Source organism: Metopolophium dirhodum, chromosome 9 (genome assembly GCF_019925205.1).
Source record: "Metopolophium dirhodum isolate CAU chromosome 9, ASM1992520v1, whole genome shotgun sequence".
NCBI lineage: Eukaryota > Metazoa > Arthropoda > Insecta > Hemiptera > Aphididae > Metopolophium > Metopolophium dirhodum.
Window position 1 is genome coordinate 16412050 of NC_083568.1, and position 14068 is coordinate 16426117.

At 32.4% G+C, this 14068-nt stretch overlaps 1 protein-coding gene across 1 annotated transcript in view; it reads right to left on the reverse strand.

Moving 5' to 3' along the window:
* Positions 1-1201: 1201 nt before the first annotated feature.
* The window catches only part of LOC132952660 (shootin-1), a 33704-nt gene continuing 20837 nt past the window's right edge, over positions 1202-14068 (reverse strand). Inside the window, exons 2-12 of the mRNA XM_061025015.1 lie at positions 5766-6512; positions 5003-5116; positions 4809-4903; positions 4548-4716; positions 4334-4479; positions 4030-4158; positions 3809-3970; positions 3614-3731; positions 2606-2863; positions 2361-2428; positions 1202-2207 (exon numbers count right to left, since the gene is read on the reverse strand). Coding sequence (XP_060880998.1) covers positions 2076-2207; positions 2361-2428; positions 2606-2863; positions 3614-3731; positions 3809-3970; positions 4030-4158; positions 4334-4479; positions 4548-4716; positions 4809-4903; positions 5003-5116; positions 5766-6477 — 2103 coding nt within the window. The 5' untranslated portion in view covers positions 6478-6512 and the 3' untranslated portion in view covers positions 1202-2075. The remainder of the gene's footprint in view (positions 2208-2360; positions 2429-2605; positions 2864-3613; positions 3732-3808; positions 3971-4029; positions 4159-4333; positions 4480-4547; positions 4717-4808; positions 4904-5002; positions 5117-5765; positions 6513-14068) is intronic.

The window sequence follows — 14068 nt, forward strand, 5'->3', positions numbered from 1 at the left end:
TTAAAAATTGCCTTTTTTTAATTTTTGGGGAAGTTACAATCAAAAAAACAAAAACGTGGGAAAGTCGATTTCAAGTAGACCTGACGACAAATTCAAATCTGTTTTTAAAATTCGTATCGCTTCATTAGATCAATTGGTATGTTTGGCAAAGAACCAATCTAAAATCTTATGTCGCGTGTGTTAGACAAACACAGAAAATCACGGTATCGAATTTAATAGCAAAATATGTATAATAATATAATATACCTATATAGGTACAGTAAAACCTCCTTATAACGGCATTGCTCTGTACCAACTGATTTGTCCGTGACAGAGAGACTTAAGTATACGGGATATAGGTTACATGGGACTGTTGTTTCCGTTATAAGAAGTTTTACGTCTTATAGAGGCATAGGGGGTCCATTATAAGGAAGACTCACTGCAGTATAATAATATGATCTTAAATGTACGTATGTATAATATTTTTACGCGGATTGTAAACGGTCAGTTAGCTATTTCAACCAAAATGTAATTACCAATCTTTTGTCAATTAAACAGACGTACGACGGACGTGATAATGTGATAAGACTTCTGAAACCTAATTAAAATTTTTTTACAATATGTGTACTTGAGATGTATTAGGCAGCTTTTTAAAATTTTGTTTCTCAACTCCTATAAGTATACATTTTGTTTAAATTTGTATTATTTGAAATTTCAATTAAATATCTTAAAACATGGCCTGATCAATAGCATCTCGCAAATAGACATAATATTTACGAATAATTCAAATCTTCAGAAGTCTTACCACTTTATTAGGTCCATCGGTAGGATTGACTTACTACGCACACATTTACAAGACCCATATGCATGTAATTTGAAAAAAGCTCATTTTCAACTCCTTAAAAAGTAAAAACCGTCCATTTGCACAATCCCCTTAAGATTAAGATTTTAAGAATGCTCTGAGCTTTGTTATTGATGTGGTGAATGTTTCATTTAAAAATTAAGATAGAGAATATGTCAGACATTGTATCCCCACAAATAGGTACACTATAATTACAGTTTTATTATTATGTAAACCATAAAATTTACATTGCAATACATAACAGTAATTTGTCTAATATTACATACATTAAATTGTGAATTTAACAGTTTATTAGAATATAAACTAATTATTAATAAGTAGTAAGTAATAACCTTACTAACATAATGAACTATGTAAAAATAATTAAAAAAATACAACTGACTTTTAATTTATTTAGTTTACATTTTTAAGTTAGTGTTCTATCAAAATATTTAATACAATATTCTATTATTATAATATACTTTTCTATACATAAATATTGTATGATTTGAATAATAAAAATAACTCTGCTCAAAAATAATTACCTATATTAGAATCTTATAACATGTAACAAGTTATTGGCTATTAAACTAATACTACAAAACAGTAACATACAAGTTTAGTACTTAAAATTTAACTAATATTTTTTAAATAAAACATAATATTCAGATTATTGAAAAAAACCACTTCTAATATAAAAAAAAAAAATGATAAATAAAAATGGTTTTGATGGTAAAATTACAAAATAAAAATTTAAAAAATAATAACTTCTTACCAATAATATTATTAGCTTTCATACTTACAGTTTGACAGAAACGATCACGGTTCTTAATAAATAGTAATAATATTATATTCTTAAAAACGAATTTCCTTAGACTAAGCACAATATTAAATATTTACTGAGAAATTCGATAGAAATGTAAAAATCACAGATGTCCCGTCGTTCACGACCATTAAATTATATTATAATATTATATTTACGCTAAAGAGTCGTTACTTATAATTTTTTTTTATATTATATTATATTCTTATGTACAATGAAATGAAAACGTTTTCTTTTAATGAGTAGTGAAAATGTCTACGTCGAGTGCACCACTCGCGCACACAAAACACACCGACAACAGAGGAACAAAAAATAAAATTATATAGACCGATATATTAACTATAGTAATAATAATCATTTTTTTCGAGCGAGACACGCGCAGACAGTGGTTAAGGACTGCAAATATATTTTTATCATTATTAATAGGAAGTACTATAGAGCCACGTCGGCGGGCGCCGTTTTGAAACTGGCTCTCCGTTTGGGATTCCGACGCAACGTGCCCAGAACGTTCATCATCTCGTTGACGACGGGCTGCGGTTCTTGTTTTTTGACCGGAGTCTGTTTCTGAAACGGCAAAAACAAAACAATATTTCATTAATATGTCACAATAAATAACAATATCTGATCGCGCCGCACAGTATAATATTCCGAAATACGGATATGGCGCAACGTCATTAGATATACAGGAATTATTTTTATTACGGATCTAGATTTTACCTCCTTGTCCGTGGCTTTCAGACTGAAACGTCCTCCTTTGATCTGGTTGATTATCGCGTCAATGGCACCTGCAGTAGTATAATAAAAGCGTTATGATCACGATCCATGATTAAAATAGATTTTAGTATTAAACATTATTTTTTTTTTTGTATATCTATAAGCATAACTATATTATGTTTCCCGATGTTTACGACCCCCGCACGATTGCGTTAGGCATATAGCAAAAGTGTGCACAGGTTACATACCGTTCTGTACTTGAGGGCCCTTGGGAGTAGCCATTGGCAGTCCCAAGTAATTCCCTAAATCTTCAATTGCGTTAGAGTTATGGTTCAGCGAGCTAACCGTTTTCAGCTTGATGCCGCCGCTCGTCCCCGCCAACGCCATGGGCGGCGGGGGTGGTGGTGGTGCTGGTGGTGCTGGCGGGGGTGGTGGCGGTGGGGGTCCGCACTGGGGCGGCGCGACTACGGTTTTGGTTTCTCGAAGTTGTTTCCCGAGTTCTTCAACTGAAAACGTAGGTAGAATGTATATTTTTTTTTACTTTATGGTAATTTATCCGTTTCGTGAAGAATAGTTGGGTTTTCGATTATAACACTGTGAGAACATCACATAATCTTGGTTTATTATTTTTGTCTCGTGGGACGGGGCAAAAACAATTTCCCACAAGGTATGTCGTACATTTTAATGGTAAGTGATTTAAGTGAATCACCGATCATAAGAAATAAAAAAAAAAAAGAATTGTTCTTCCCAATTTTATTTGTAGCACATCATCATTGTCTTAAGATATATTATGTATTATTGATTTTTCTTTAGGTTTAAGCTATAGAAAATAATATTATTTGGAAAAAAAGCTTCGACATTATATGCTTCCAAAATAGTGTTGTCATAAATTGTATTAGTGTCGTAATCACTAACTTTCAAATCACATAACTATTGCTAAAACATTTTATTTTTTGTACTTTCCACACGTGTGAGAGACAAACATAATATAAACGATCAAGATGCCTTTTAAAAAAAAAAATTGTCCTATAAATCGACTGATACCTATAAAACTAGTACAATAGCTAAGTTTGAGAATAATCACAAAATTGTGTAGAATAGAATATATATTTTACTAATTATATTGAAATAATTTTAATACCACAATTTTTTTTATTATTTTAATATTAGAATTACGAATTTTACTTGTGACGAGTTGTTATATAAATAGTGGGTAATAATAATAATATTAAAATAAATAAATATACAATATATACCCTGAGATTCAGCAATGTCAGCTCTTTGCTGAGAACATAGTAATTCCGCTTCGATTAACTTCAACTTCTCTTCGTACAGTTCGATTTGTTCGGATTCGCTTTGAGATTCCAATTTTTCCTACAAAAACCATATTTTATAGAAAATACAATAATAAGGTAATAAAACGAAATATCTTATTACAGTTTTATACTCACGTGTAAATCTTTTAGCTGTTCCATATGCTCTTGCCTCTCTTGGCTTAATGTTCTTTGCAATTGTTCCACCTCAAATAACAGTTTCATAATTTTTTCGTCTGACGCAGCATCCATCATCAACAGTTGACTTTGCCTGGCTAGCACGTCCCTCTCGGATTTTACCTGTAAACCAATTGATTAAAACAAGACGTCTACGATTTATTATTTTTAAGCCGACTGACTTTGTTCGCATCACTTCGTATCTTTACGCCTTCTTCTTTTTCTCTCTTATATTGTTGGTGTAACACGGTTGTCTCTTCGACTACTTTACGGCTAACTGTTTCCAAACTGTCATGTTTCATTTTTAATTCCTGAAAACGTAAACAACAAAAATGGTAAAGTGATCATACATTTTTTAAATAAAACTACTGCAGCAATCAAAATATAAAGAGAGTTTAAGTAAAACGCCGGGTTTATGTGTGTAACTGAAATATAAATTTTACGGTTTAACGAAGTAATATTATAACGATGCCCGGGTGTAATTACTTTAAGTTCTTGTTCAGCCCGTTTTCGCCCCCTACGCTCTTCCTCCAGTTCAGAAGTCAAGTCTACTGTCTGCTCCTGGGCTTCAAACTCTTGTAGTTTAATTTTATTTAATTCTGCTTGTAGTCTCGACACTTCTTGAGTGAGCTCTGCACAAACATATCGCACACATTTTACATTATGTTTTGTTGTTACCGAACAATTAATAAACCTTTACCTTTGACAGTTTTCCGCAGCTCTTCCATTTCGGTGTCGTTGTTGTCCATATCGTTGTCATTACCGTCCGTGTCATCTGCCAAGTCGTCCAACGTGGACGGCGCCACTGACATTACTTTTTGCATTAAAGCCGAGCTCCTTCTTTTCAGCTCACGATTTTGTTTATACCACTATAATATATTGAGACAGGAGTGTATCAATTAAAATCTAATTGAAGCAGTTGCAGCGGTGCGGTTGATTAACGTTTAATTGTATTATTTACCTGCGAAGCTCGTTCCATCGCCTTTTGCAACGTAGTTGTCTCGAGTTCGTATTGTTGTTTTAATTGATCATATTCCTTGTACATCGCTTCCGAAACTATATATTATACACACGCATAAAATAATTTGATTGAATTATATTTTACTGACAAGAAACGAACACTCGATATTAAACTATACTATATTGTATACGTACGACTCCTCAGTTGAGAGAGTTGCAAGGTCCTTTCCGATAAGTCTTTATTCGACAGTTCGAGATTGGTGCGCAGCTTCACCACTTGACGTTCCATGTCCGACTTTTCTCTCAACACTAAACAATAAACAACCGTCAATGTCGAAGCAATATCGATTTATTTCAATTACCGAGTTAATGTTTCGGACGATCTGAACACGTAATTATAAATAATAATAATAATAATAATAACTATAATAACCTACGTACGATTTCACATGGTATGCAACCGGCGTTTTTATTAAGGAGTTTAGTATAGGTAATTTTAGCATTTTCAAATATGTATTACCAATTCCAAACATATCAGGGATGGTTGCATATCATCACAACTATTGTTGAACGTTAATAATATTAGCAAATTAACTAAAACATGCGTTGACGCAGATAACTATTATACAATAATACTTATATTGCAGTTTATATAGACGAAGAAATACGCATTATACAGTTAGAAGATAACATTTTTGAGCGCATCTCATGTCGATATCCAGATAGTTGATACATCAAATATATAATGTGATGTGATATATTTAAATTTTATAAATTTTATATTTTTTTTTCAAACATACTATGCCTTCTAAATGATGTTATCTTTCATTTAAATACTATGCGTTTTATTTTAGTCATCGTGATATTGTTCGTGTATCGAAAATCGATGAAACCGTCTAATAAAACCGTAAATACATTTTTTTCTGTGGGGGGAGGTGGGTGGCTATAGAGGACTCACATTTTTGAGACTGAATCAACAGGCTCTTTCGCTTCGTTTCCGTTTCGTCATATTTGTTCTTCCATCTATCCTCAGTAGTTGGTACGGGACTGCTTTTGCTACTACTGTTCAGGACAGTCGAAGATTTGACCGAAAACCTGGGCGGAGTGCTGTCCGATATCGGTGGCGGAAACATTGGTTTGGCACCGATTGGCTTGGGAGGATGTACGGGGACTGCCGGCAACTGGTGTGGCAATTTGACCTCACCGAACGTCAATTTCGACGTGGTCGTTTCCTGAGGGGACTTGACCGCGTATTTTGACACAACTTCCACTACTGGCGACGACTTAGAGGCGACGAACCGGTTGTGCACCGGCGCCTGCACTGCGGCCGTCTGCTTAATCCCATTGCCGGGCGAACCACCGACGTTCCTCATCTCGTTCGCTAGATAACTCTGCAGAAAACTGTTGTTCTTGGTCGCCACCGGTTTGCTGCTGCTGAAGTCTTCCGGTGCATCCGGCTCCTCGCGAATCGTCTTGAACCGTCCACCGCCACCGTTTGACATCTGATAATTCGACACCTGGTGGTGATGGTGATGGTTGTTATTGTTGAGGTTGTTCAGACTCGACGGTACCGTGGAATCGGATTTCCCGTAACTCAGCCCGGGTGGGTTGTACGGGACCGAACCGTTGTTCTGGCTGAACTTGTTCCGGAGGTTTTGCACGCTCATCATGTGTAGTCAAATTGTGCTCTTGTCGTTTGAAACGCCTGAAAATAAAAGCAATACAATAAATTATACTATAAGATTAGACAGAATTTTGAAACAATACATTGTTAAAATTAGTAAAAAATATTTTGGTGAATGCTTTATTGTCGAAAGCAACAACCAAAAATCACGTTTAACAATTTGGCTAGTCCGTATAATATAATACATAATAATTATATACGATATACCTATAGAAGATATTATATACAACATTTTCAAATAAAACTGTTGAATAATTCCTGCTTTTTTTAAAATACCGTACGAGTTTAATTTTTTATCTTTTATGTAAGAGCTTTATTTGCAATATTTAATATTACATTATACTTATTACACTATTAGTATTATTATACATTAATGTGCCACGGCGTGGGGCATTGTACTGTGATTATCGATAAAATAAAAATCTACACGTTTGAGTTAATAATTTACTTATACGATGGCATTATGTAATGATATCTACATCATTACGCCAGCACAGCTTCATGATTCAATATGATCGTAATACTATTAAATATGTCATTACCAAAAAACCATGACAAATATAAGTACCCATGTACCAGGTTAGTACATTGTACCTATTATAATACCCAAAATTATACACAACATAATTTATATACTCACAATGAAATCAAATTACATTACAATATCTAATAAATACTATTAAAACATAATAAATATCTGTACCTATATGTACCATAATATTATTAAAAAAGCTAACTACACCAGCTCAGTTAATATATTATTATAAGGTAAAGTTAAATCGATAGCAACGCGTATGCTTTTTTTTGATTTATTATAGTTAAAGACCGGATTTATATTCTCTTAAAATACCTTAAATATGATGCTAATATTCTCGAAAAAACCTTGAAATATTCTCATTATATTCTCTTAAAAATTTAAAAAATATGCAAAATATACAAAAAAAGCAAAAATATGCAAAAATAATCATTAAACATCATTATATTTACTTTAATATGCATTTAAAATTTTTTTTTTTTTCAATTTTATATTAATAGTGAGTTAACTATTAGTTATTTAAAGTTTCGTATTCTAATGGAATATTATTGCACTTTAGTAAGAGTTGGAAATGATAAAATAAAAAATTGTAAATGTTCAAAAAAAAATTTTTCTGGGTACCTACCTACCGTAATATTAAAATTAAAAATAAATACAAATTTTTTCTCACAATTTACGAAATATTCCAAAATATGCTAAATGAGTTAAATATTCTCTAACCCATAAAATATTCTCAAATATGCAAAAAAAAACTTTTTTCTATGCATTCAGAATTGAACAAATCATCCACATTTTTTACTCTCATAAGACTGCATAGACCCAGTAACGATATGTAAAAACATATAAATCCGGTCTTTAATTATAGTTAATTTAATCGGTTAAATCGAAAAACTGATGATACGTTTATATACATAATATGATTTTTATAACCATCATTTTCAAAAACAGAACGCAACTATATGGTCGCGGTCAGACAAAGATATACATTTATCTTTCTACAGTATAGGTACATTGATTTGTACACCAACTAATATTAGTAATTTCGGTATTTGTGACAATATTATTCTACATAATATAACGATATGCGACAGTGACGAGCTCACGGATGGGTATGAGGGTGTCATATCTCCCCTCCCCCCACATAGGACCCCCCACACTATTTATTCCTTTAAATAATTAAATGTGCGTATACCAATGATAAATATACTACGTATTAAAAAAACTACTAGAAATATACTATTTGTATCTGTATGATATGTGGAACTATCAATTAAATAAAGTTCATCTCCCCCCCCCCCCCGAACGAAAAAGCTGAGCACTCTACAACTGTTATGCGCGTATACGAGTACTTAGATACCTATGTATATAATTATATGGATGGTGTATAATATTTGCACGACAAGTCGTTTCGTTATAATATCATCTATTGATGACATTTCTCTGCAGTGAGTGTCACAACTCTCGAAACGCCAAAATCGTGTAAATTAAAAAAAAAAAAATACAAATTTTAACCCGAGAGAAGATCAAATCGTGTAATAATAACATAATATGTAGATATTGCGATTTGTGTTCAAACTCGAAACGTACGTACGCGTACAAGTGCAGTATATTAAATTATCATAATACATTGCGATCGTTTGACAAAGGTTCGTAGTTTTATGGTCAACACTCGATTGTCATTACCGTGCAATACAACTGTATAATGTAATATATTATTACATGTGTACGCGGTCGTAAAATGTTATAAGTAAATAATGGTGCATGGTGCGCAATATGTTGAGTACCTATATATATTCAGTTGTGAACACGAAAAACGTTTTGATTAGTACCTACATAGTTTAATAAACATCAAATGTGTCCATTCGGCAAACAACATTATAATATAGGAATCACTGCTGTAGGTTGTTTATGACACTTAACTATTAATTCACCGACAATATTATCGTATACATTACGTAACTATCCGCTGCAGAGAATTATTATCATATTATGAATTATATAGGTAGGTACATTTCATACATAAATTTCGAAATTATTTCGACTTTTGTTTTAAAATATTATGTATATTTACATCGGTAACTATATCGAAAACGCGCCACTCGGCTACCCACGCATGATATAACAATTTATTGTGTTCTATGTCGGATATTATATTATTTTGATAGAATACAGAAATCGGACGTAGGTATATACAGGTAGACACCATTACACCATCACGAGTATAATATATTTTAATATTTTCGACAACGTGTGCGAGTTATCAAAATCGTGATTAATATTTTAGGGAGTTGTACGCATCAAAACATCTAGCAGTGGTGTTTGGAATTAACATAAAAGTCTATTGTACGGCGAAATGTAATACATTTTCTTTTTCGTCACCGGAGATAATACGCATAAAACGCATTATAATGACAATAATAATATAATAGTAGTCTGCTGCTGCAGCAGCTGAAGATGCTTTTCGAAAAAAGTATACACACAATGGAAATCAAGACGAATTTATATTATAATATGTTGGGCCGCCGTTGCAGATCACGCGGTATAATATTATTATAAGTTGAGATTGCGGGTATTGCGGGCTCGCCATTGTGTGGTTTTATATATTTTTTTTCGAAAACCGATTATATTATTGTTAGGTATTATACCTACGGATTGTGTGTGATTTTTTTTTTTTTTCGTTATAATATATTACACGATAATAATATATCTCTCCGGTTGTCCGACAAAAGCACGTGACACGGTGACGGCAGCGGCGGCGGTTGCATGTATAGGTACTGCATATAATATAATACACGTACCTAACTTGGGCGGACCTAACTTATACGAAGTGTATTTATTTATTTAATTTTTTTTTTCACGTACTCTTCCGCGGAGACGTCGTGTCGTCCCACTCGTCGTCCCAACAATATAATATCATTATAACGATAACATTAATACAACCTTCGTGATTACCCCGATGGTGAGACATACGCGATGGTGAACCAACAGGTTTCCAGTAGATGTTTATCGCGGCGGCGGCGGCGACGGGCGCGTGAAAGCCAATAATCGTCGCTTCGGACGTTTCTGTTAGTGTTGTGTTTATTGTATATACCTAGGTACGTTTATAATATTATTATTTCCATCGTAATGGGAAACCAATACGAATTATTTGTACTTGTATTTTTTTTTCTTTCCACACGGAGAAGAACCCCGCCGCCGCCTAAGTACCATATGGCATATGTCTGTGATTTTTTATATAAAATCAAGTTATACACGGCTATGAATTCTGCACGTATATCTAGACGCGAATGTCCGGGAATAACGTTCGTAATACTAAATTAAAGATAACGCGGCAGATAAAAAATGTTTGTCCTAACCTCACCAATTGTAGCTATATTGTCCATCCGGACAAAGCATAATCTACAGGTTATCAAAGTACGAATAACATAATATTATACCTATTGATGTTGTTTACATCGCATTATCGTTAAATGAATGCATAATTACTTACGATTTAGTAACAGTCGAGCACGTCATCACCGGGCTATCAATATGGTATTTGCATTGTTAAAGTCTTAGAAATATAAATTTTAAAAAACCAAAAATTGTTTCTATAGAACAATAAATGGGAATTTTATAAACTCCATTCAGTAAAAGAGTTCGGGGCAGTATATTATATTAGTGTCACAGTTTATCAATACTTTATATATTTTAAGGCCACGTCGATTTGTTTACACGCGTCTTACACAATGAGAACCCAGACAATTAGCTATATACTTCTTTATAGAAGTTAAATATTAGTATTACAATATGTATAAACGATACATTGTAGAAGCCGTCGCCGTCGTCGTCGTAGTTGTTGTTGTTGTTGTTTTTGTTAGATGCGGTGATGGAACAGTAAGGGGAATATGTACGTTCGTATAAATTATAAAATTATTATGTATACTGTATACATATATAATATATAGTACAGTCGTGTCGACATCACGTACTGAAACACCTGTGGTTCTCTATATACTATATAGGTATTATTGCAGCATGCGGTACCCCGGCTATAGTAAGAAAAAAAATTGCTGACCGAATGCCAATTATATATTTATGTTTTGTTTTCTATTTTTTATTTTCCAAAACGTTTTCGAACTGCGAAATCATATTTTACAGCGACCGAATATAACTCCGGAAGAACGTTTGTCTGCGTAATATAAGTACGTATATGGTATTAATTAAGTGTTTCGAGTATGTATATGTAATCGTACATTTGTGTAATTACCTTGAAACCGTCGCCAGTGCCACTGCGGGTAAGCCTAACGTACGTATTGCTAATTTAATGGTATACCGCAGTCTCATCGACCGAGGTATATTCCGATATTAACATTGAATTACACATCATGCGGAACATTATTATTATGATTTACCGACCAGTCCGACGAATACTGCCGTCGCCGACTCGTAGCGTATAATAATAATATGCGTTATGATTATTATAATTTTCTGTTGTTATAACTATTTATTAATTTTTTTTTGTCATGATGGGTGTTGCAAACGTATTAATAATATGTAGGTATAAACTAAAACGTATAGCTTTGTCTTTGTTCGCGGGGGCCACGTGGGGTCACGTTGGAATCCTTTCACCGACTTACGCTCTGTTAACATTTTAATCGACATAATAATATAATCATAAACAATTTAAACGTCATAACATAAATAACTACGGTTTTACCGTCATTTATATATTAGGTATTAAATAAAAAGTTTGCCTAGTTTATCATAGTAAAAGTTTCTATTTTTGCAGTTCGTTTATTTACAATCTTCTTTCATTGTGAATTACTACTGTCAGGCAACTTTCAGATTGGTATAAAGTTTTTGTTTTTTCTTATTAAGAAAATACAATTAAAATCCATTCAAAGTTTGTATTGTATACATTGATCAATTAAGATAAAGGCATGTACAAAAATAAAATAACAGAATAAAGGATGGCAAGCACACCCTTCAGTATATAGTGCTACCCGGAGGGTTTAGCTGAGATAAAGTTACATGCCCACCCTTGTCACCGGTCGACTTTGAACTTAATTTGGGCTTTCTGTTCGAGTATAGCATCAGGGTTGAGAAGAGCACATATGAACAGGAAAATAGTTTTGAAAAAAACATTTACATCGCGGAGTGTATATTATGAATTATAGACGTGTAGTTTTAGAATACTGCTATATCGTAAAACGGTTTTTCTATATAAACAGCTATAAATATAAACACAATAATGTATCGCAGTCGATCACAAAAAATTGTGTACCTAGTTATAGTAATTACGTAGGTACTGGATACCTGTAGATAATAATATAGTGCATGGAATATAGATGCATATTATAGTGCATGGAACAAATGGAAGGGTAAACGCTTGATATTATATTTTATCCACAAAGCTACATAATATACAGTCAGCTATAATAGATGGGCGATCACTGATCAGAAACCAGCTGTTTTATACCGCACATTGAGCACAATATTTAAAGTGGTATACATGATAAGATACCTATGCATGCGTAGGTACTTTTTTGATTGAATAATAATGAAAATATTATTCAATCGTGCTATAAAACCTCGACCATTTTGTAGGAATAATTATTTCAAATAAGTACTTCAGTATTTTCTATCTTTTTAAATTTTAGTGTATTTATTCAACATGTTGTTTTACGCTTGTTGTCCATCTTAAATAGTTATCTGAAAAATATACTTGTAATTATACCACAGAATATACTTCCTTTAATCCTAATGATAATCTATACGCGAAACGTAACATGATTAACAATAATAATTAAATCAGTTAGTTTAAAACAAAATAATAAAATCCAATATTTAACATACTAATTTTTTGAAAATTGTACATACCTTTTAGCTATGAATATATAGATGCGCAACAAAATATTATTAAAAAAATACGCAAATAGTAGACAGCTGATGATATTATACAAGATTCAGACATTGTAACATAATATATGTAACGTTATACGATTATCGATTGTACGTATATTGAATAATTATGGAAAAAATCTTTTTTTGTTGGGAAACTGCGAATTATTTTTCTTTTGCATTGAATATTTATCGTGTCAGGACTGTCTGAGTTAAAATACAATAAAAAAACCACACAACACACACACACACACATTTTATAATAATTGATGTACTCGTACACAGTCGTGATCGTACTATATAATAAATTACCGTATGGGGGCACAGAACTTAGGTAAAAAAAAAAATAATAATAATAATAATAATAATAATAAACGTAATATATTATGCAAATTGGCCGGAACGACGCGCGCGACGTCTTGTGAACTGTCGAGCGTACAGTGCACCGACGTCGCGGGACATCGCCATATGTTCTTTACCCAGGCGTATATATATATATTATATTTGAGTAATATTATTATTATATTCGTATAAAAACCGAAATCCCGGCGTGGGCGGTATAATGTTTGAAGGTATATAAATGTAAAATTTAAGACTGTATACGCGTTTTTACAATAGTACCCGTGTACGTAACCTTGGGTCGAGATAAGTTAAAACGGGAACTGTAGAAATTTAAATAAACCATAACAACACATTGTGTGTATAAATAAATACGCGGGCCCGGAATAGAGGAGACGAAAAAAAATGAATAATCTCTATTATTATAATATAAAGATAATATTATTACTATTTACATAATTGTGAATAAAATATATTAGATCCAAATGCTTTAAATGCTGACGCTGTTTTTTGATAAAAGGTAAAAATATATTCAAAAAGCCACGACGGTGGTCACCCTGCATATATAATATTATAAAGGTAAGAGTTATATTATATGATTGGATTTTGGATATTTCGATATTGTGGTATAAATATTATAAAATGTATAATTATTATATTACCAAAATGTTTATTTTATGCAATTTAATTTAAATTTAAATCAATTTAGTGCACAGTAGATATATTATTATATATATAAATACAATACACGGATAAATACTTCGATGGAATGGCCTAAAAAATGCAAAAAAACATACAGTTATAATAAATAACAAATAAT